This window comes from Protomyctophum bolini, assembly GCF_963924005.1.
Source record: "Protomyctophum bolini genome assembly, chromosome: 24".
Lineage (NCBI taxonomy): Eukaryota > Metazoa > Chordata > Actinopteri > Myctophiformes > Myctophidae > Protomyctophum > Protomyctophum bolini.
The window spans coordinates 7,265,022-7,288,929 of NC_137885.1; the positions used below are offsets into that span (position 1 = coordinate 7,265,022).

The following is a 23,908-nucleotide window of genomic DNA, read 5'->3' on the forward strand; positions in this document are numbered from 1 at the left end:
GACGTAACGACTACAAGAAAGCCTTCTAGCATGGAATTCTCCTTTAACCTCCTCTTTAATCACAGTAAGAGAAGGCTCTCCGTGTCTGGAATTAAATAAGAAATAATGTAATGTCGGAAAAGAGAAATTGATCTTTCTGTTGTGTGTGTTTTTTTATTTAATTTTTAGATATGATGGTGGAACTGTCAGCCAACGCCCAGTTTATCACCACCACCTTTAGGCCTGAGCTGTTGGAATCGGCCAACAAGTTCTATGGAGTCAAGTTCAGAAACAAGGTGAGCCTTAGGATTTAGAAGGCATTTGTATCTGAAATACCTACATTTCTGTATCACTGGTGCTCCATATTTCATGTCAAGGACCCCAAAAATGAAATGTAATTGGCTGCCTGAAAATATGTTGTTCCAGGGACACCCCAGAAAAAAACGTTTGCTCTGAAAGAATATATATATTCAAAGATTTGTGCCACAAATTCAAGATTTAAAAAAAATAGCAGACCTACAAGCTCGTATGAGCTTGTAGATCTGCTATTTTCCAATAGCTAAAGTATAACGTAATGCTTAAAACACCAAAAGGGTGTTCCCGTCCAGAATGGGTTGTTAATGGAGTGTTTTGTTTTCAGGTGAGTCACATCGACGTGATCTCAGCTGAGCAGGCCAAAGACTTTGTGGAGGACGACGCCACCCATGGTTAAGACGTCCTTACATCCTCACCACAAAGTCGCTAAGTCGTTCGAGACAGGAATGTTAAAAAAAAACAAATCTAAAAAGGTGTGTAGTGTTAGTGTAGTGTTGTTCCTACTTCCTTCTCCTCCCCCTCTGTCGTTCCATCGAATTGTAAACTCCAAAAAGTGAAGACCGGGGAAAAGTGAGGATGCAAATTGTGTTTGGCCGGAATTACATTTGTGATTATTTGTTTTGAGCATGGAATGTGATGTTTGGTAACGGTGCCCTTGTAAATTAAAAACCTTTCTACAGAAAGCATAGCATTTTGATTTCGTTTGTTAATTTTTAATACTGTACATTGCATGGAAATGATGTTTGCTGCATACAATAACAAATTTAATATTTTGCAATAATTTGGCCTATTGCCAGTTGGATATAATTCCCATAAAATCTTAAATAATATAGTCAAAATGTAAAAGAAAATACCTAAAACTCATTATTTTGTCATCTCATGATGTTTCATTGTAATATTTGGATTTATTTGTATGTGTCTTGACATGTACATAGCCTGAATTGTATGTTTTTATTATTTTATACAATAAATCCTATTTGTTTTCACTGATGGTTGCCCAACTCATATGTTTGACAACACACAATTACTAAGGACTTTGTATGTGCATGTAGTTATATATATATATATATATATATATAACAAAATTATATAAGTTTCACTTTACACAAATCTACTATGGCTCTTTTATCTGCTTTTTTTTATCCCACAATTTTGTAACTCATTTTTCACCCCTGTGTCAATCATCTAATGTGATCCTGGGCTCTACACACCCTCCGCCAACCTTGTCCCCATATATGGGGGACATGCAGGGGAGAGCAACGGACTTGAACTCATGCTTCCTTCATGCCTGAGTGTCCAAGTTGCTCCTTTACACCTGACAGGGGGGAGTTTCCCTGGTTGGACGTAGCGCGTGGAAGGAACACGTTATTCCAACCAGTTCCTTTCCCCTCCATCAGGTGTCCCAGCTGGCCAGGGGGAGGCAGTTTAGAGACCAGGATTACTGCATGTTTTTTGTGAGGGTACCTACCCTAGGGGACACGGGGAGAACATGTGAGGGTACCTACCCTAGGGGACACGGGGAGAACATGTGAGGGTACCTACCCTATAGGGGACACGGGGAGAACATGTGAGGGTACCTACCCTAGGGGACACGGGGAGAACATGTGAGGGTACCTACCCTAGGGGACACGGGGAGAACATGTGAGGGTACCTACCCTAGGGGACACAGGGAGAACATGTGAGGGTACCTACCCTAGGGGACACGGGGAGAACATGTGAGGGTACCTACCTACCCTAGGGGACACGAGGAGAACATGTGAGGGTACCTACCCTAGGGGACACGGGGAGAACATGAAAACTCCGCCAACCCCGCCTTCTTTTATCTGCTTTGACTGTATAGTTCTTATAAATGACAATTATATAAGTTTCACTTTACACAAATTTACTATGGCTCTTATATCTGCTTTGACTGTCATACATAGTTTTTATAAATGACAATTATATACGTTTAAAAAAAACTGGATCTTATATCTGCGTTGACTGTCATATATTTATTACAGGTTTCACGTAAAACATACAAATTTAGTTTCATCTTTTCCATATGGGTAGATCTCCATATATGGAGCTGACCTGTTAATTCTGACATTCCATATGTTCAAACTTCAATTATTTTATTTTGTATTAATACCGAATCTAAATTCTTGGTAAAGGCTGTAGTTTTACCTCCTAACCAGTGGAGGGCAGTGTTGTACTGTCTGTGTCGTTGAAGACGACAGACCGTCACTCCGTCAGTCAGCTGACTGCACACAGACACAGTGCACTGCACAGTGCGTCTCCTCTTCCAGCAGCAGCACCACGCCGGGTACAGGGAGTGCAGAGTCTGAAAGTCCACTCAATTAACGCTGGTAAAGTGCCATAAATAAACGCATATTACTGCTATGTGGAGGTGTTGCTCGTTCACGGACGATCGCTTTGACTTTAGCCGAAATAAGAGCAACAATCGAGGAGATATTTTAAAGTTGGCTCGTCTGTTTCTGTGAAGGTTAGCTTCCATCCTGTGTAATCCGTAGTACGAGCTGCTGTACTATAGTGTCGCTGCTTGTCATAAAGGAGCAGATCTGCTCCTTTTTGACAAGCAGCGACCCCGGGCCCTGGCCTAAACTGACAGCGTAGCGGCTACTTCCATATGTCTACAGACAGACTTACTGTGTTCTCCTGTTGATTGATTGAGTGAATACTTTATTCAGGTATAAGTATAATTGGATAAATCTAAGAAAGCTAGTATTGGCTTGTTTCCATTGGGCTCCTATTCTAGATCTGTGCATTGCTGTGCCCTCCCATGCAGATCTCTGCAGCGAGCTGCTGTGTCCTATCTAGATCTCTGCGAACCTCGCGTCACCGACCGATCAGACTTTCCACTGATCTCTGCAGGATCGCTGTCTGTTGCATTGCTTTGTGTCTCATCTGTGCATTTGAACGCTCTGGACTCTGCCTAGACTGTGACACTGTGTGTCTCTGTCTCTTGTGTTCGTCTGTCTCAGTGTCTATCATGAGCTACACCCAATCAAATCCATGTGAAGACATGCAGGTGAGAGCCAAAGAGTTCCTGAAGTTTGTCAACAAAGGGGTGTCACCGTACCATGGTAAGGAAGGAACTTTACATTTATTGATTCTCGAGAAAATGTTGATTCTTCTCATATTGTGGTTTGGCCCCACTGAAAGAGAGAGATTTGAAAGTGGACATGCTTTTGAAAGTGAAAGCATAAATGCGATTAATGTCAGCATATCAATTTAGAGGAGCATTGATTTAGTTTCGGAGAAGTTGTGCACATGATGTAAATACGTTTTTATCCTCCCTAAAGACATTGTCAGCCAGTCTGAGAGTGTGTCAGCTCAGCTGTGGACCTCGATCCGGAGATAAGATCTAGTAATCGTTGCATAATCTTGTATCCTACCTTTGCACCTTGATTTCTATAGATTAAGACTTGTTTTCAGGGCCTCTCTGTGAAACACGAAACCGTGCACATGTATCATACATAAGAGTTTAGTAGCCTGTATTCTCCTCTACGCAAACTACTGTACTTTGAGTTATTGTTACTACGCAAACTACTGTACTTTGAGTTATTGTTACTACGCAAACTACTGTACTTTGAGTTATTGTTACTTTGCTGGAGTATTTCCAGTTTTCTGTACTATTGCTTCTAATCTAGCCCCTCTACAATTATTTGAAAAATACATTAACCACTTCAACCCATACTGTACATTTCAACCATTTGGAAATAGCTGATCTACAAGCTGACAATGTGTTGCAATGTGATGCACTGTGAGCTTGTAGATCTCCTAATTTCAAAAGATTTCTATACATTTCATAATTTGAAAACTTGTGAAATGGTACCAAGTCCTGCCTAATGAATACTTTCTACATTGAATTCCGGAGTTTTACTTTAACAGAGTATTTGGGGGCGGCAGTTTAGACGAGGCAGGTCAATTGATTATGGGTACCAACCCAGGGCAAACCAGGAAGGGAAAGAAGCGCATCACCTATGTAGACGTGCTGCGGTACGACAGCTTAGCTACATAACAACACTGTGAAGCTGCAACTAACTGGGGGTGGCAGTGGCTCAGGGCCGGCGTAGAGCGGCAGCTTGGTCAGTTCGATCCCAGGCTCCCCCAGAGTTACTGTCGAAGTGTCCTTGAGCAAGACTCTGAAACCAGAGACTAAATGTTTTTATACTCGTCACGGGCGCGGCGCGGCCTGGCGCGGTACAAACGGGACGAACCAACTAGGCGAATATAATATACTAGGTCTAATTCCTCATGGGGGCTCGAGCCCCCCCCCCCCCCCCCCCCCACGGAGTCTACGTCACTGCCCCCCCCCACGGAGTCTACGTCACTGCCCCCCCCCACGGAGTCTACGTCACTGCTCCGAACCCCTAAATGCATGGTTTCCTCCGCCATCGGTGTATGAATGTTTGTGTGAAATGAATGGGTGAATGTATGCAATGCACACTATGCTACTAAAAGCTATATAAATGCACCATTTTACTTATTTATTTCTACTTTACAGTATTGATATTTGATACATTACACAATGTGAGTACTTTTTTCCACCACCGTCTCTTCACCCCATTTCCACCCTCTAGTGGTTGACGAGTGCAAGCGGCGGCTGCTAGGAGCCGGCTTCATCGAGCTGAAAGAGACGGAGAAATGGGACATCAAACCCACGTCCAAGGTCAGTGTCTCATGGCCGCACGCTTGTCCTGAGTTACTGTCAGAATTAATGGGACCTGGAACGGTGCCAGGTTGTTAATGGATTGGGGATAAAAGTTCTGTCAGATAGGGCTGTGGTTTTCAACCCTGTTCATATCAAAGTCCATTATTTATTTGGCATTTGAGCCACGGGACCACCGCCTCTCGGACCCAAGACTTGTATTGTGTTGTCCTTTGATTAAGATTCTGTCCACATTTCCATGCTGTGTTGATGTGGTACAGGAGAGATAACAGGCAAACGTTGATCAAAATAACAATTCAACATTCTCCAATTGTGTAGAAATGTCGTAATGCAGATGTTTAACTATAAAACATCTTGAGACAGTTGAGAGTGTAAAAAATCTCGGGAGTGTAAAATGAAACCAAATTGACCTGTAAGGGCCCATTTGGTTTACTTTTACTTTTACAGTACACTCAACGGTTAAAGATCTGGGGTCCGTACGCTTTTCCGACCAGTCATTTGTCCGACATGCGAAAACAGACCGGATTAAGGTTGGCGAACATGCTGCGCTGCTCCGTGCTTGCGGTTATGGTTCGGTTAGGGTTTGAGGTAGGTTGTCGGACCAATGGTTGCCAACTCTCCATTATTTGCCTAGAATCCCCTCAAGGATCACTGGTTGAAAACCACTGAGATAGTGTGTTGACCTTCATGGCAGCGTCTAATGAGGGTTCCCGCCTTGAAAGAGAGACATGATGGATATGGCGTTTGGAGGCCACAGTTTGCAGTTTAACATATTTTCAGTTCAGTTTCAGTTCCTTTTCCAGTGTTTCACATGATTCAGTTCCAACTAAAACTTCCTCTCTTGCATTTCAAGCTACTTTAATAGGTTAAAGTGGAAAGCTCTGCCTTGCTATTTCAGCCTAGCCTGGGGTCCACCTATGCACTTGTTTTTGTTTGGTTTTGCACCGTTGACCTTACTTGTCTTGTTTTTCCTTGATGAGAGCAGTATTCACTTTATTATGACGCACTGTATATAGGTTTCCGTTTTTTCTTGTTTGCACTGTTTATTATAATTCTTTATTTTATTTATTTTTGTTTCTTGTTGCACCTTTCTTTTCTTCTTCCTTGTTTCTTCTGTATACTACAGTACTTTTCATTCTTCTTATTCTTACTTGTATGTTGTAACCTTAACTGCTGTGCCGCCTCTGGGCGACTGATTTCCCCCCGCGGGATAATAAAGGTATCTATCTATCTATAGGTAGCAACCGGCAGGATCCGCCGGGAGAATCTAGACGCAGCTGCGCGACATGAGACTAATTAATTAGAGCGACAGACAGAGAGAGAGAGAGAGGAGTGTGTGTGCGTCAATTTAACAAAGTTGCAGACGATCAGAAATCAGCAGAGAGTGATCGACGTTTGCGCTACTCTACGCCGAATTGAAGTGGACTCGGTATCAGACCTTTTCTTTCCTCCCTGGAAATAAAAAAAGTGTGGGTTTCCGAGGCTACTTTTAGCCTGACTTTGCACAATAAAGTCATCTTTTAATGTACAGTATCCACGTCACGTCATCATGTGTGACTCTTGAGTTATATAATATTAACACTGAGGGTATTTCCGATTTCACGGGGGCCAGTTTCGAATTGCAGCCGTCCGTACAGTAGGTGCCCTTTGAGAGCGGTTTTGAAGGAGTCAAGGGATTCGCATGTCTTAATGACTGTCGGTAGGGCGTTCCACATTTTGGTGGCATAGGAGTGAAAATAATTGAGTCCCTTGTCTGTGCCGAATCTGGGTTGCACATGGTTTGTTGCACTCCCTCTGGTGTTGTGGGTGTGGACTTCGTTAACAATTGATTAACTAGGTCAATGCCTGTGTGAAAAGTGGGAGCGATTGGTGCAGGCAGTGAGGAGCTACGACAGTGTTTCTGACACACATTCAGACATTAATTCAGACAGACATTGAGTTAATTATAGTATGATTTTCTGTTGTTGTTGTGGGGACTAACTCCATAGAGCGTTTTGTCGCTTCCTGCTGACGCTCCACGTCGTGTGACCGGTTTGAGCCCTACTTTTCTTCGTATAATATCGTGATAATATCGCAAATCGCAATTATTCTGTTCGCAATAATCGTGACCCGACGGCAACGATATGCTAGATATGGTTTTCTCTTTTTCTAAGAAAAATAGTCTGGCATAGGATGGCATAGTTGGCACTTTGGTCCAGAGATTGGGAAATGGGGGCACTGAAGCCCGAACTGTTTGAAAACCACTGATTTAAGCATTCCTCCGCAGTACTTTGTGACCAGGAACTACTCCAGCATCATCGCGTTTGCAGTAGGTGGACTTTACCTCCCGGGAAATGGCTTCTCTATGATCGGGGCGCACACAGACAGCCCCTGCCTCAGGGTAAGGGAACAGTGACAAATATAAACATTTATAATTATATTTTACATTTGATCATAGCCTGATCAAAAGCCATCCATAGATTCATCGTGATGCGGACATGGACGATTATGAATCAATTCACAAATGTCAAAAATGTATTTAAAATGAGTTTTTGTATGTTGGTTACAGAATTCACTTTTTTTTTAAAGAAAGCTACTTCATGTTTTGTTTGTTTCTAGTTTAATACATGTTAATGCAATAAATGAACGTAATGTGTTTTCATTGTGGATCAATTGAAAGCACTTTGATTATTAGTCACACACACAGTGAGGGCGAAATAAATCATGTATTGGAATGGAGATTCCAATTCGATTTATAATGTAATTGTAGCCCTCTGGATCGGAAACGACTCGTCGGGTACGTAGAGATTTCCGCCCCTAATTTGCACTGGGTAGGAGATGAACAAATAATCGCCCCAGGCATTCGTCATAGCCCTCGGTTGAATTACCTCAGGCAATGACAAATGGTCGTATAGAAATGTTCTTGATCAACAGTATTTCAAGTATCTCTCCTCTCTCCTCATGGTTCCAGGTCAAACCACGGTCTAAAAAGACCAAGCATGGCTTCCTCCAGGTGGCGGTGGAGTGCTACGGAGGAGGCATCTGGAGCACCTGGTTTGACCGCGACCTGACCGTTGCCGGCCGAGTCATGGTCAAGGTAACCCATGGTCTTTTATTTTCAGACAATTGTTATTACTCTGGCTCTTAAGACCAGAGTTTTGTGGGGTTTATTTTATTTTAGCAGTATTTAAGAAATGTGCACTGAAATATCTGGGACCGTACCTATGTTCCCTCAGCCCTATGTTCCCTCAGGTCCGCGTCAATATGCCGACGGTCCGATGGACAACCTACCTCAAACCCTCACCCTAACCCTAACCTCCCCCGGGGCAGACACCTAAACCTAACCACCCACCCTCTCCCGACCCCCAGCGCACCTCGGACCAATGCTCCTTCTGAGGGAACATAGGGCTGAGGGAACATAGGGCTGAGGGAACATAGGGCTGAGGGAACTTAGGTATGACCCCAAATATCTGTGTCCTCATACGACAGAGCGGAGACAATCTTGTCCATCGGCTGGTCCACGTCCCCAGGCCTATTCTCAGGGTCCCCCACCTCGCCATCCACCTCCAGAGGGACATCAATGACTCCTTTGGTCCCAACAAGGAGAACCACTTGTGAGTAGACTCGGACAAAACAAAATACCGAGTACCGGTAAAAATTGAGTTAATGTTAGCTAAACTGCATGCCTGATACATTTTGTTCCTGTAGTGTGCAGGGCAGGCGTGTTTTTTATTTTATTGCTGCACTTGTTTGCCTACGCACCAGCATTTAAGTTGTACTCTAGGGGTGTGAAAGCATTTTAGACAGTTTAACTTCATTAATAAAATCACACCCGTGTGAAGTGAGCGGCGCTCTTATCATCATACATCATCTTGTTCCGGCCAATCACAAATTGCGTCCTCACTTTTCCATCTTCACTTTTGTCTTCAATGTTTGTGTTTACACAAACCCGGAAAGCTGAATTTCCGTTCTTCCTGGAAGCCGAAAGCCTTTGAGTCAAAAAGCCAAAATCAGCCAATCTTCTTCTTATCATATAGCCACGTGTGTAGCATAACCCATTTTGGACGGGAACCCCTTTTGGTGTTAGCATTATGTTATGCTTTAGCTATTGGAAAAATAGCAGATCTGCAAGCTCATAGCGTGCCACCGATGAAGCAATGAAGTCACTTTGACAAAACATAACCACACAGTGATATTTAGTGGGTTGGATGACCGCTATATCGTGTACGTAAGTTTACAGTCTCTGCAAGACAAGTTGGTGTTCATACTGTTGCTAAAAGAATATAAAATCTAGTAAACCATGATATACTTATATAAAATGGTCAGCTGTCTGTGACTGCGAGTGTCGTATTCAATGGACTAAACATGACGGACTACTGGCCCTTTTTTAAATCGGAAACCAAGTGGATAATACAGTGTGTGCGGAATGATTTGTGCGGGTAGGACAGTTAACATGAAAAGATCTTGCGAGGTGCAATTGTAATGTCGAGGAAGAAGTTCGGTTTATATGAACCTGGAAGTAAATTGTGTGTGTGTGTGTGTGTGTGTGTGTGTGTGTGTGTGCATGTGCGTGCGCACGCGTCAGAGTGCCCATTATAGCCACTGCCGTCCAAGAAGAGTTGGACACTGGCTCTGCATCCTCTGGGGATGCAAGCAATGCTACCACGACGGTAACACACACACACACACACACACACACTATACTGCACCTTCGCAATCATTACATAACATTTATCAGAAGGGCATCACTGTATACGGACTGTACATTTCGAGCTTGCCCAACAGTGATGCATAACAATATTCACCACCACTAGCCACTGTTGTGTTCATATCGTTTCACGGCATGGTGCCAAGTTCTGACTTCCTCTTTTGCGAAGGAAGGACCCGCAAAGAGACTGAGCCAGTGACGGGTGTGGGGGCTTCCCACAGGAGATATGGTTCAGGGGTTGGTCCGGCTACGCCGCCATCCCGAGAGCGGTCCCAAAACTGCGTCTAGAAAAACAAAAGAAAAAAAGAACATGGTTTTATTTTTGTAAATTTGGGTTGGGGATTCGGAAAACCGGAATCAACATTGAGGAACTGGAATCGGTTCCAATTTGGAACTATTTCCGGAACCGGGTTTTATCACACTGTCAGAGCTGATATGCAGACTTCGTGTCTGCTTCGTAAATTACAATTCTGGTAGTTCTCAACCTTTTAAATTTCATGGACCACCATGAAATGATGGCCCTCTGAGGCCCCTTTTCCACTAGGGTGGAACCAGTTCTGTTTATCTTTCCTCCTAATTTTTAACCAAATTAATTGGTTCAGATCCCTAAATGCTGGTTCGCAACTGGAACCAAAAAAAAAGGCGTCTTCTTGCCCTGGAATGGGAACCAAAGTGGGCGTGTCACTATTCACGTTGGAAGATACAGATGTGATATAATCCATCATAAAGAAATACCGACCCAGTTCTAGAACCATAGGTTTTGGTGGAAAAGGGGTCAGAATGGTACCAAACTGTTCCATTCGTACACAGTTACACATGCAGTTACACTCTCGGTACACTCTATACAGAGTAGCCATATACTGTAGAGTTACTACAGCAATTATTAATCGGTCACACAAAAAATGCTACCAAACTGTGAATAATAATGACTCAATGGATAAGAATACCAAATGTCTAAGCCATCAGGTACCCAGTTTAGGAAAAAGAGGGAAGAAGAAGGTGAAAAATGCGCAAAAGGTATGCAGCATTGCAGCTATGTTGTGCACAATGCATGCATGTAAGGCTAGGCTAGGCTAGTGTAACACACGTTTGTGCACCAATGCAAGCTAGAACTGCTACTGATTCCAACCTACGAGTATACGTTTTTGTCCCCGACAGTTGGTGTGTGGTGGTTGCTAGTTTTTCAAACAAAAAATTAAACGCAACAATGCTCACAGGCATAACATAATAGTTGACCCGTGTTAAATGTGTTTTCAGACAGTTCACTTTTGTGTTTTATTGTCACACAATACATTGTTTGCCCGACTAAATCTCATGATTTATTTGACCTTCACAAGCAGCACATTAGGATTGAGCCTATTGCACTTGACTAGTCCTATCACGCTATCCCTTTTTTAGTCTTTATTTCTTTCATAGATTGACTTGATAAGTTGGTTGATGCGCTTTGGCTGGATGCTCTAACAAATATTTTTAATCGGTTTCAGCAGATATGTGGCCGCTGCTATCTCCGCCAGATGGTGGCAGCCGCTATCATTTACATTGCCAGACTGATTTGTGGCTCCAGTATTGACACAAGGCTTTAACAGTTGGCTTCCTTCATTGTTGCCTCCTATGGCCCTGTGCCTTTTTCATACGTGCACGCAACCCCCAAAACATTGTCATCATATGGCCCGCACACAGAAAAACGGAGGGAAGTAGGGCAGATTTCTAGCTGGGCTTTCGTGTGTTGGTTGGGGGCATCTTTTTTTCCTTTTCTTTTTTTTTTAGATGCTAAAAACCTTAAAATTTGTTTTCTTTCTGGCAGTGAAAGTCTCCTCCCTTTGCCGCCCGCCCCACCCTTCTTCTCGTCTCCCTTCTATCATCAGGTGGAGAAACATCATTCGGTGTTGTTGAAGTCGCTGTGTGCCGAGCTGGGAGTGGAGCCACGCGACCTGCTGGACTTTGAGCTGTGTCTGGCTGACACTCAGCCCGGGGTGAGAGGCCTCCACAACGTCTATGATGATTAAATCCACCTCCCAATGCCGTTGTGTGTGTGTGTGTGTGTGTGTGGGGGGGGGGGGGGGGGGGTTATGCGTGTGCACTGTGTGCTGTATGTGTGTCTTTATTGTATGTCACATGTTGTGCCATCAAAGTGGGGACTGCATGTTTAATCGGGGACATACTGTACTTTGTGTGCCAGCATAGATCTCATTGCAGTTTCATGCCGTTTGAGTAAGGCATGTACATGTGTAGCCGTGAGAGTTGCATCTCTTATTGGTTAAGAGGTAAAGGGATATTGAATGAACGTTGACGCAATGTCCTCCAAACTCTGCGCAACCTCTTGTGTGCATTTGTTTGTTTGTTTGTTTCCATCCATTTTCATCTGTGCTTTATATAATCTCTCTTATCTCCAGGTCTTAGGGGGCCTGTATGAGGAGTTCATCTATGCTCCTCGCCTGGACAACCTGCACAGCTGCTACTGTGCCCTGCAGGTGCACGCACGCACACACACACGCACGCTCACAGAGACATCGCATTTTGTCCATTATTTCATCGAACACCAAACTGAAGCTAGTCTATTCTAAACCCCCTTATTTTGGTTTGGTTTCCTCCTCCAGGGCTTGTTGGAGTCCTGTGAGGGAGACTCTCTGGCCAGAGACACCAACATCCGTATGATCACTCTGTACGACAACGAAGAGGTGAGATGTGCCTGCGGTACATAATCAACTCGGCAGTTAGTTGTTCTGGTGACGCTGTCCAAGGCGGGGTTTTCTCGGTTGAAAAAAAAATCTAACCGCATCCTTTTTAGGATGTGTCTAATTATGTGTCTAATCTCAGATCCTTTTGCAGCTAAATTCCATGCCTGAGGTGCAGGAAAAGACAGTTTTCCCCCATATCTGTTGTTAACCGGCCTGTGACATCAGTCATCTAAGACATCAGTTGTCTATGACATGTCTATGATATACGACTCCTAATTTGGGGCAAAGTTTCAGCCTGATCAGTTGTTTGCGTGACAATGAATAAAGTAAAAAAAAAAGTACATTTTCATAATCTTCAAGCTAAGTCTTGTGACGTGTTCTGCGACAACGCTCCACACGCCCCAAGACTCGTCTCCCTTCTGGCTCACAAACTATGGAATGCAATTAGAACTGCAGACTCACTCCCAATCTTCCACCGTAGTGAAAACTAACCTCTTCAGACTCCATATTAGCCCGTAGCACTTGCCCTAGCCTCGATGACTATAATACGTAATTTAGATAGCATGTTATGTAGACATTCTGTAGCATTCTATATTGTTTATAGTTTCAATGTACAGATATTCTACTGTTATATTACTATAGAATATCTGTTGCATTATAGGTTCTTAGTTTACTTATGATCCTAGATGACTATTTCTACGTATTTGATGTATTACCTACCTTGTGGTGTTCTTGCTTATTGTAAATCGCTCTGGATTAAGCGTCTGCCGAATGCCTAAATTGTAATAACTGTAAATTGTAACCAAGTCATCTAAGACGCCAGTCGCCTATGACACATTCGACTCCTAATTTGGGCAAAGGTTTTCGGCCGGATCAATTGTTTGCATGACAATGGGTGGAAGTCATACACTGTCATAATGGTGTGACGTGCTTCTGTGACCAGGTGGGTTCAGAGAGCGCCCAGGGGGCTCAGTCCAACCTGACCGAGCTCATTCTGAGCCGTCTGGCCTCCAGCGCCGACAATCTGACGGCCTTCCAGCAGGCGGCGCCAAAGTCCTTCATGATCAGCGCTGACATGGCCCATGCCCTGCACCCCAACTACCCGTCAGTACAGTGTACTCTGTCCACTACTACGATACATTATCAATGTACTACCCGTCAGTACAGTGTACTCTGTCCACTACTACGATACATTATCAATGTACTACCCGTCAGTACATTGTACTCTGTCCACTATTACAGTACATTAGGGATGTGCTCTGTCTGTCCACTACTTCAATACATTCATACTATAGTTCTATATACTCGGTATTTCTTTATTTTATTTTTTATGTTTTGGGGAGGATTTGTTTAGGTGAAATGGAGGGTATGCGCATGCATACAGTGAGTGGCAAACCGAGTGAGTGTAACTTTGTTTAACGTCGTTGACTTTTCTGCTTGGATGTACAGTATGGGCTGTCAAGGTCAGATAGTAGTTTTTGGCTACTCCGTTGGCGCTCCCGCACATCTTTTGGGTATGATGATGATGTCATGCGCATACCCTCTATTGTTCTGGGGATTTTCCGTTTATTTTTTCTTTATTTTTTCATCAACTATCGACCATCCTATAGGTAAAATTGTATTAGAAGTCAGTACAGTACCTATACTCCAGTACTGGAATGTAAAAATGCTGCTTTGATGATTTTCCACAAACTATTTCTTCCACAGAGAGAAACATGATGATAATCACAGACCAGCTTTTCACATGGTAATATTTAACTTTAACCTCACACAAAATCCCATGCTATACATTATGTATGTCCAGGACTGTTACTTTTCTGGGAAGGGAAAAAAATAACCGTTGTCCCACCAGTGTTTGTGTCATTTTGTCACAAGCTCTGGTTAAGCCTGTTTGTCTGTCGGTTGGCTTCCCTATTTTGGGCTTGTTGTCATAGGCAGAAATTATCAAAAAAAACGTTTTAAAGTAGCAGATTTACAACCTTAAAGTATAATTTTTACTTTTACTATAAATAAAACCTGTGGAATTATTGTATAGTGTATAAGTGTATAATGATTCTATTAAAAAAGAAAAAATATATATATATGGACAGGACACATAATTTATATCACATAACGTGGTTTCTGCCCAACAGTGACGATATGCAGTTTGTATCCACACTTTTCCTGGGCTGTGTGTGCTCCAGTTCCTGTCGATTTGATCCAATGAAAGCCAATGAAACTGGTCAGATGACTAATGATATCCAATGAAATCAACAGGAACTGGAGCACACACAGCCCAGGAAAAGTGTGGATAGGATTTATCGTGAATCGGTTCACTTGAATCGTGATGCAAACGGCAGAGGGCGCGTAAAAAAAGAAGAAAATACATGATTTATTTTAGAAAAGTCTTCTGGATAATAATTGTAATAAATCGTGAAGTATCGCGTACCTAGTATCGTGTGAAGAGCCTGAATAACCCTCAACTAATTTAATAACTACCTTGTGGTGTTCTTTTTGTGTTTTGTACTGAACGTTTTCTATGGAAGTGTCTGGAATAAAGTTTATTATTATTATTATTATTAACACGTGTACATTTTGTAATTGGTGTCCAGGGTCCAGTGATCAAGTTCAATAGCAATCAGCGCTACGCTACCACAGCTGTCACCGCCTCTATCGTCCGAGAGATCGCCGCGCGCATCGACGTACCTCTCCAGGTAAGTTGTGTGTGTGTGTGTGTGTGGTGTGTGTGTGTGTGTGTGTGTGTGTGTGTGTGTGTGTGTGTGTGTGTGTGCGTGCGCGCGCCTGGAAATTACACACACACACTAATTGGTTGATCTGAGTATGTTTCGTTGATATGTGTCATTTCAGTGAGTTGTTGTCGGGACTCTGTAGTGGGCAGCTATAGAGCGCCGCAGTGACGTCAGAGCCAGACCCAGAAGTAAAAATCCCATTCACCTGGACCATAGGGAATTCTCGTATCAGCCATAATATCGTAACAATTCCATGTACACTTACCATTGTGGTCGTGGTTGTAAAATGGTTCTATATGCTCCTGTAGAAACCCCAAGCATGCATGCTATCACTCTAGTTTTAGTAAAAACGATCTTTATGCGCGACCTCACGGAGAAGTACTTCATTACCCAGAATGCTAAAGTCCAAACATCCGGTGATGTCGACGTCTGTGATTGGTGGAGGTTGCGGTTTCCGTGGAAATCGTTACTGCCCCCTGTTGACCCGCCATATTAGAACACTAGTATTCTAATACCGTTTACAGGTACATGTGCAGGTACAATGATTTCTTTATCGAATATGTTACGGTATTTTAAAAATGAAGAAAAGAGTGTCCGCCGCGGTGAAAACCACTATGAGTCTGGCCATGTCCTGGCATGTTCTTTTTCACAAGGCCAGCTTATTGGCTCTGTAAGAGCCAGTATGAAGAACAAGACATACAAAGTTATGGTGAGTTCAGAATTAGTAACTAACGTTTATCTCTCTACGTCTACATAAATCAAACTGACTCAAACAATTCATGTTATAGTGGGAATTACAAATTAATTAACGAATTAATAAACAGCAGGGGAGAACACAAGTACCAGCCAGAAGTAACAACATTATTTATGATGACTGATGTTAAAATACAGTAGTGTACAGCAGGAGATCTCACACACACACAGTCACACACACACACACACACACACACACACACACACACCCACACACACACACACACACACACACACACACACACACACACACACACACACATTAATATTTTAATGGCCATGCAGTGGTGCATGTACTCAATTTGTTTTAGTAAAAAAAGTAAAAGTATCAATATTGCAATGTAGAAATACTCTGTTAAGTACAGTCAAGGTAATCAGAAGTTACTTGTAGTACTCATTGTGCAGAATGTCATGTTTCACAAGTTATTATATGTATACAATTTATCACAAAACAATGAGACATGTTGTAAGCTTGTAGATTGGCTATAAGTGTATATTTTGTAATAATAACCAAAATCTATAAAGTAACTAACTGCCTGGTAACTAAGGTTTTCAATTAATTGTAGTCGAGTAACACAAAATACATTATACATTATTTAAATCATGAGGTACCTTTGGATTTATATAAAATGTAATGATTAGGTAAGAACATATGCTATCCATTACATTGAAGCTGTGATTGTTATTTTTGTTATCAAGTATCAAACATTGAAGCTGTGATATCATCGTATACGTCTCGTCCATAATGTGAACGCCGACTTGTTCTTCGGGAAAGTGTGGAAACGGCAAATATTGACCCCAGGCCGGTGGTTGCAGTCGGGAACAAAGCACTGCACCATACTTATGTTATGGTACAAAAGAACAGATAAACTTTTTAATGTAGACTAGAAACTATAATCAAAGAACAAACACTACACGACTGACGACTCCAGTGCACAACGCGGGCAATTTCTCATTCCAGCCTTCCAGGAAGTGAACGTCAGTCGCAATGCTTCATGGGAGTGTAGTTTCAGCATTTTGGACAAAAAGTATGTACACAGTGTTGTACCCTGCCCCTTTTTTATTCTTTCTGATTATTTATTCGGTGCAAAAAATTTAGTTTATTGTCATGATTTCTCACGACTCGAGTTGGCTTTGTACGAGCCTTAAAAGGTCTTTAAATAAATACGGACTGAATTGGCTATGACTGAAATGAATGGTAAGTTACTTCCTGGGCCGTTCGTCCGTTCTGAGAGGGGGAGGGACTGCGACGCTCTATTAAAGCTAAATTTAGCTCGGCTTTATACTGTAGGTACAAAGAAGAATAGCAACTAATGTGTCCAATAATGTGTCCAATCCAAAAAAAACAACCGGCTACCGGGTAGACCAAAGTGCTTTACAGGAAATATCTAAGAGACACAAATACATAAATCAGAGGTAAAAAAGCGATTTAAAAAAAAGAAGGAAAAACATCACAATAAAAGTAAAGTGTGTGTGTGTGTGTGTGTGTCTGTGTGTGTGTGTCTGTGTGTGTCTACATTTGTATTAATATACTTGTGAGGATATCAATATTGTAGGACAGTGATGTCTAATCCCAATCTGATTTTTTTTTTCTAAAACAACGATTTGGAAAATGGTCCTCACAAATGCCTATTTCTCAAATTCTACTATACTTGTGGGCCCTCGCAAGTACACGCACGCACACACACACACACACACACACACACACACACACACAGTCACACACACATCAATATTGCATTGTGTTTGTTCACAGGTGTGAGCTCAACGCCTCCCTGTCTCTCATGCGTCGTGTGAGTCACCGGTTAGCGAGCAGAGGTCTCCTTGGCAACATAGAAAATGAAATAGGTGTTATCACGACAAAACAAACGAGGATCAGACAGGGACGGGCGACAGAATGCAGAGGAAAGGGGACAATAATACCAGTTCATGCATACATTATCCTTTTCCCATTTCTGCAGACAAAAGCTCCCCTGGCCTGAATCACCTCTGAGATTAGATAAAAGAATGGCACGTGCGTCGACGACGCAAGCTCCCATTTAAACTCTGCGTGGCCTCCGGCACCGTTGAGGTCAATTAACGTCAACCCGCAGCACCAGAACAGTGTTTAGAATCAATCCTAGCACGTGTGACTAATGGTCTGTGATGTTAATTTACAACCTCGGGTAAATCCACATAAGACGGTGCTACTTAACGTGCCTTGAGCACTGCATGCTCAGAGAATACATGAATACATTCACGAATGTTACCTAATTGGATACTACTGCATAGTATATAGTACTAGCACTATGCTGTAGGTATACTAGGACACGGAAAACAAAAGACCGATTTGCTTTCCTAACCGTAAATAAAAGCACGCCGTCGGCCGTGAGCAACACAAATCACGTGTGGCCATTGTTAACTTGTGTTGCTCTCTATTGTACACTTTACGACAGTTCTATATAGTTTCCTTTACGGCAACGGACACTAGGAGTTATACGCATGCGCAGTGGGCGCTGGTTTTCAGTTGTGAAATGTGGAGGGAACCATGTTTACATGTTCAGCCGGTGTACGGAAAATAAAGCAATTTACAACTGTATAAACGTCGTGTTTATTAAGACCTGATTGTGTGTATTTTGTTATAAGAACAGCCATGTCAAGACTTGGACGCAAATACAAGTAGAGTTTTCTGGCCTTGGCAACGTCTCTGCTTATGAAGTCCTCTAGCAGAGATGAGAAAAAAACGCATCTAAATCGTTCGAATCGTTTGTGTTTGAGCCATTTGTTCGGTTCGGCATGCATGGCTCGATCTTTCCCCAGATTGGAACAATGAAAATAACGGATCTACAAGCTCGCAATTTTGTGTTTCTTCGCTATGATTCGTGAGCTTGTAAATCTGCTGCTATATCTTCAGTATGTGACGGGGCACGCAAGGCGCAACAAAGTATATAAATCAGGCTTTTACCGTCTCTGGTGCTCTTGTGCATTTTGAAACGTAAAAGAGCAGACTTACAATTTTAGGTGCTCTTAATCCAGAGCGATTTACAGTAAGCAAGAACACAACACAAGGTAATACACCAAATGCATAGAACTAAACCAAGAATCTGTCCTCAGTCTAACGGTAGAATATCCGTATAGATTCCATACATTGAAACTATAAACACCATAATGACAGGACAATAATGACCTGGCATCTGTCTTCATAACATGCTGTCTCAAATCCATCCATCCGTTCATCTAAATGACATGTTTTTTTAGCCTTAGCATATACGCCTGCAAAGTCGTCGAGGCTACGGCAAGTGCAAGCCTTGACTCAACGTCTCTCTCTCTCTCTCTCTCTCTCTCTGTCCTGTCCAGGATGTGATGGTGCGTAACGACAGCCCGTGCGGGACCACCATCGGCCCCATCCTGGCCGCCCGCCTGGGCATCCCCGTGATGGACATCGGGGCCCCCCAGCTCTCCATGCACTCCATCAGGGAGATGTGCTGCACCTCCGGGGTGGCGCAGAGCACACTGCTCTTCAAGGTACTCTCGATTTTGACAGTTTTTTAGTTATTTTAGTCTTTTGAATAAAACATTCCTTGATGGCTTCGTAATGGCTGATTTTTTAGACTGGGTTCCAATGCTGGAAATCAGGCCCAATGTATACAATCTACTGGATCTGTTCTCCACCGGTCTCCTTTCCTATAGCATTTTTGGCTAATAGTTTTCATTTGTTGACAAAATTGTCAATATATTTAGTCTTGGGTTTTAGTCATCATAGCTTAGATTTTATTACATTTATATTTCGTTTTTCATCATTGAAAAAAGGGTAGTCGACAAAAAACAATCCACATCAAAGTCCTGAGTGTTAACTGAAAATGGACCCGTGTGGGAGAACACTCGGGATTTGATTGTGTTTAATGAACCAAACACTAGCGCTCCCTTTCTCTCTCTCTCTAGACTATAGTCCATTTCTCGTGTTAAAGCTGCAATCCGGAAACCTATTTTTTTCTGTTAATTCGGTGTGTGTCAGGCGTAATCCAGAACATCGCCGCCACAAACGGCCTCAAACTTGGCGTGCGACCGTGCGCGTGTCACCATATCCCATGCAGTGTCATGTGCAGTGCCAAATGTGGTCGGAGCAGCGGTTTTCCGAGAAGCGAAAAAACCCACAAAATGTCTGCATCCGTCTGTCCCTGTAAAGGACACACCGATTTGTGTGTTCTTTTGCGTTAGACATCGTCTTCCCTAAGTGGCAGTGTGTACAATAGGACTCCATTCGTGTATTTACGTCATCAACATGGCATCAGCCGTTTCTGACGACATCAGACATCCTTGTTGTATCTCCATATTTAGTCGATCATTCCAGAATGTATGTGTGTACTGTATGTGTGTACTGTGTGTGCATGGCAGGGTTTCTCTTGATGCAAGTCCAGGGGTGTATCGAGTCCAGGCGTGCCTCAGAATACTTTGATAATGCTTATCGATGTCACTTGCACTTTACTTGGTGTGTTCTTTTTCAGTCTACACACTATACAGTCTCTTCACCAAATATAGCAGATCTACATGCTCAATAGGCATGCTGGGGTTTAACCCATTTTGACCCGAGATCAGATTCTAAAAATGTCTTCTACATCCTGACAGTTTTTCAAAAATATCAGACCTGCAAGCTTGTGGCGCGCTATGAGCTTGTAGATCTGCTATTTTTCAATAGCTAAAGCATAACGTAATGCTAACACCAAAAGGGGTTCCCGCCCAGAATGGGTTAAGTGGTTAAATGCCAAATATAACATATTATTTTGCCCTAATGGAAACTACTATTCTCTAAGGTTGTCCTCGTGACATACTGTATCTTTGGGGAAAATAAGGTGCTATAAAGTAACAATGTAATTCAGTGGTACCGTGGATGTAAAAAAAAGAATAAAGCTATTTACAGGGGGCAAAAATGTTTGAGAACCACTGGGCTACTCTTCCATTGAGACATTTAAACACCATTGTCAGGGTAGAACACAGCACGCATACAGGTGGACATTTAGTGCCGCTTGGAGCTCATAAGATCAATGTCTCCACAGAGATTGTGTCTCTCAAGAGCGGTAGCAAATGTATACAATGTAGAACCTTTTGAAAATAGCAGACCAAAAATGTGTGAGCTTGTAGATCTGCAATTTTCAAATGGGCGAAATGTATACAGTATATGGCTGAAGTGGTATGTTTTGTAATAATCAAAATCTACAAAGTAACTAGTAACTCAAGTTTTCAAACAATTGCAATTGGAGTAAAAGTACAATATTTGAGATGTAGTGGAGTAGAAGTGAAAGTTTTGGAAATTGTAAATATTCCATGAAAGTAAAAAATACCCCAATTTCCATTTTACTTACAGTACTAGAGTACATTAGTTACTTTACACCACTGGCTTTGCACACAAGATGGCTTCATCAGGGTGAGAAATAAATCATCAACAAAATGTCCTGTATGTGTTTTCTTCGCCAGGGATTCTTTGAGTTGTACCCTACAGTGAGAAACCTGGTGACCGTGGATTAGAGAAGTGTGGATGCATCATCTAGTCAGCGATGACCTCGGCCAAGGAACAAAACGGTCCACTTTGGGTCGTCGGAATGTTCTGGCAGACGGGCATAGTGAATAAACAGAATATCACCGTTTCCAATTTAATCGCTGCAACAACAAAAGGTGTCCTTGAGCGAGATGCTCTTATAATAATAATAATAATATCTCAAATTTATACAGCGCTTTTCGGAGGCCCCAAAGACGCTTTACATGGAAACGTATATTAAAAACAACTTTATTGGGGTGGAAAAACACTAAAGACTACGGAATAAAATCAATAAAAACAGTGGTTGGAGAAAGCAATATTGACGAGGTGGGTTTGGGAGGGCGGTTTCGAAGATTTGGAGAGTGGGGGGCATCTCTGAGAGATTTGGCAAGTGCATTACACGGTGTTGCTTTAATGCCTTACTTGCTTTTCATTGCAAATCCCGATGATTTTTGCTGCTGTGACGGAGTATAACTGAAGCAGTAGTCACTACGGCATTCCAACAGTCTGTGTGGCTCTGCAGCAGTGCAGCCAGTCATTTGGCAACATTTCGGCATTTTTTTGTCTGAAGCTTGCCGGTCCAATAATATCGGATGATGTCACCAAAAAGGTTATTAAAAGATGTCATCGAAAAGGTTAAACAGTTGTCCTGACTCATACAGTGTGTGCTGAAAATGTTGCATTATTTTTTTTATTCAGACAGTGCAGGCATGCTTTGTCTCCCTTGCTAGCTTCCAACTTACTTTATACCTCCTTTACACCATACAAACGAATGAACATCACAAACACTCCTTTATACTTGGCCTAATTCATATACTCCACATACAATGTTGTTGATGTCGAATTGATTGATTGAATACTTTATCAGACTGAAATGTAGAACAACAGAGTACAGTCAACACTTAGTCTAAACGTAATGGCACAAAAAAGGTCCTTGCAGGTCTTGTTTAAGTTTTCTGACAATATTTTTATGTTCCTTTTCCTTTTGGTTCTCTTCGGCAAGCCGACCCGGTTGTGTGATGGAGTATACATTAAGTTTCAAGCCGACCTGGTTGTGTGATGGAGTATAGACCGATTCACAGAGGGGTGCCCTGGGCGCGGCCATTACTGAGGTGTAATCCATGGAGCAGGTGCTCCGTAGGCCAGGTGTAGCTAATCAGTGCCGTTGCGCTTAATTGTACACCTCAGTAATGGCCGCACCCAGGTAACCCTCTGTGAATCGGTCTATACATTAAGCTTTAAGCCGGTCCACGTGACAACGTTTTTGGACTCGACTGAATTGTTTATATAAAAAAAATTCGTTAAAATAAAATCTGTTTAATTAAAAGCCACTGTGTCGAGCTGTTTTGTCATTTTAATTTGCCCCAGTGGTGCAGGAGTTTTGGCACGCATGCACAATATATCACTTTACACTACTCGAGTCACCTAATGACTGCTTGCTTGCTTGCCAATTGTTGGAATGGCTTTTTGGCAGATTGCGATGACACTTTGAGATACGGTCTACCTCTTAAGTGCCACATCATGGCCGACCGACACGGTGACTGCAGTGAAGGCAATCGGATATGAGATGGCTGCAACCTTAACTACAGCTTTTCCTCTGCCAGTTGCATGCAACTGGCAGACTGTCTCTTCCTGTAGCCCTGTCTTTATCTATCGTATCTCTCTCTGTATCCCTCTCTCCTCCCCCTCCTCCACGCCACCGCCCCTTATGCACAGTGGTGGAGTAACTATTTACTTAAGTACAATTTTGAGGTATTTCTACTTTAGTATTTCAAATTTCCAATGGTTTTACTTCTACTCCTCTACATCTCAGAGGAAAATAGTGTGCTTTTGCTCCACTATATACATTCATTTGAAATAATAATCAAATTTGAAAATAGCCGATCTAGATCTGCTCTTCAAAAGATTATTTTTTTAAACTTTAAATGGGACATTCTGCATGGGTGTTTCCTGATACTGTATCGGTATCGGACCACTGCCCGATATGCCCTTATTTGGTCATATCGGGTCATCTGTATGTATCGGCAAATATGCCACTCTAACCACCGATCCGACACAGGGGTAAGGGGGTTGACACGGCAGGTAAATAAAATGTTGGGGCATGTGGAGTTTGCTTTTTAGTTGCCCAAACTGCAAGTGTACGTTTGAGTGAGGAGTCTGCTATAAACACAACACGAGATATATATATATGTATATATAGCTAGATAGCTTTTGTCGCAAGTTCTGCACGGTTCCCTATAATAGCCTAACGTGTGAAGAATGCAACGCAGCTGAGCGCCGTGAGCGGTCAAAGATTAGCATAGCATGTGTCAAGTTAGACGAATGTCGACCCTTGACTCCGGCCGGTGGACTTCAAAAACTTCAAAACTTCAAAATACGATTTTTATTTTCTTTATAAATATTATTCTCTGGTATCTGTTTCGGCTATAATACAGAAATTGTGGTATCTGCAGCGATTGGGGACAAAAAAAAGTGTAGGCCTATCGGGACAACCCTAATGACTTGAGTAAGTACATTGTTGTACTTTTACTCAAGTACATTTAGAATTCTGGACTTTTACTAGCCTGTAACAGTATTTCTATA

At 42.4% G+C, this 23,908-nt stretch overlaps 2 protein-coding genes across 3 annotated transcripts in view; both read left to right on the plus strand.

Annotated features, from left to right (window-relative positions):
* Positions 1-691, plus strand: part of LOC308311711 (structural maintenance of chromosomes protein 3-like) — a gene marked incomplete at both ends in the record, with an annotated part of 28,223 nt that extends 27,532 nt beyond the window's left edge. The window contains 2 exons of the mRNA XM_080758497.1: positions 169-275; positions 620-691. Of these exons, the coding sequence (XP_080614623.1) occupies positions 169-275; positions 620-691 (179 nt within the window). The remainder of the gene's footprint in view (positions 1-168; positions 276-619) is intronic.
* A 1,832-nt stretch (positions 692-2,523) lies between these two features.
* On the plus strand, positions 2,524-22,612 carry LOC308311515 (aspartyl aminopeptidase-like). 2 transcript variants are annotated; one of them, XM_080758230.1, is made up of 16 exons: positions 2,524-2,639; positions 3,276-3,377; positions 4,878-4,966; positions 7,233-7,346; positions 7,917-8,042; positions 8,435-8,559; positions 9,531-9,615; positions 10,620-10,670; positions 11,519-11,626; positions 12,047-12,124; positions 12,251-12,331; positions 13,275-13,435; positions 14,039-14,078; positions 14,923-15,024; positions 19,150-19,317; positions 21,265-22,612. In XM_080758230.1, the coding sequence occupies exons 2-16, from the start codon at positions 3,284-3,286 to the stop codon at positions 21,313-21,315; spliced, it is 1,473 nt and encodes a 490-aa protein (XP_080614356.1). In that variant the 5' UTR covers positions 2,524-2,639; positions 3,276-3,283; the 3' UTR covers positions 21,316-22,612. The 2 variants fall into 2 exon arrangements, with proteins under 2 accessions (XP_080614356.1, XP_080614357.1); XM_080758231.1 differs by lacking the exon at positions 10,620-10,670 and having other exon boundaries at positions 21,265-22,610.
* Positions 22,613-23,908: the final 1,296 nt, after the last annotated feature.

Coding starts and splice junctions, on each gene's coding strand:
- LOC308311515 (XM_080758230.1), top strand. CDS start 3,284: ATGAGCTACACCCAATCAAATCCATGTGAAGACATGCAGGTGAGAGCC. Junction 12,332..13,274: donor CTCTGTACGACAACGAAGAG/GTGAGATGTGCC, acceptor TTCTGTGACCAG/GTGGGTTCAGAGAGCGCCCA. Junction 14,079..14,922: donor ACAGACCAGCTTTTCACATG/GTAATATTTAAC, acceptor ATTGGTGTCCAG/GGTCCAGTGATCAAGTTCAA.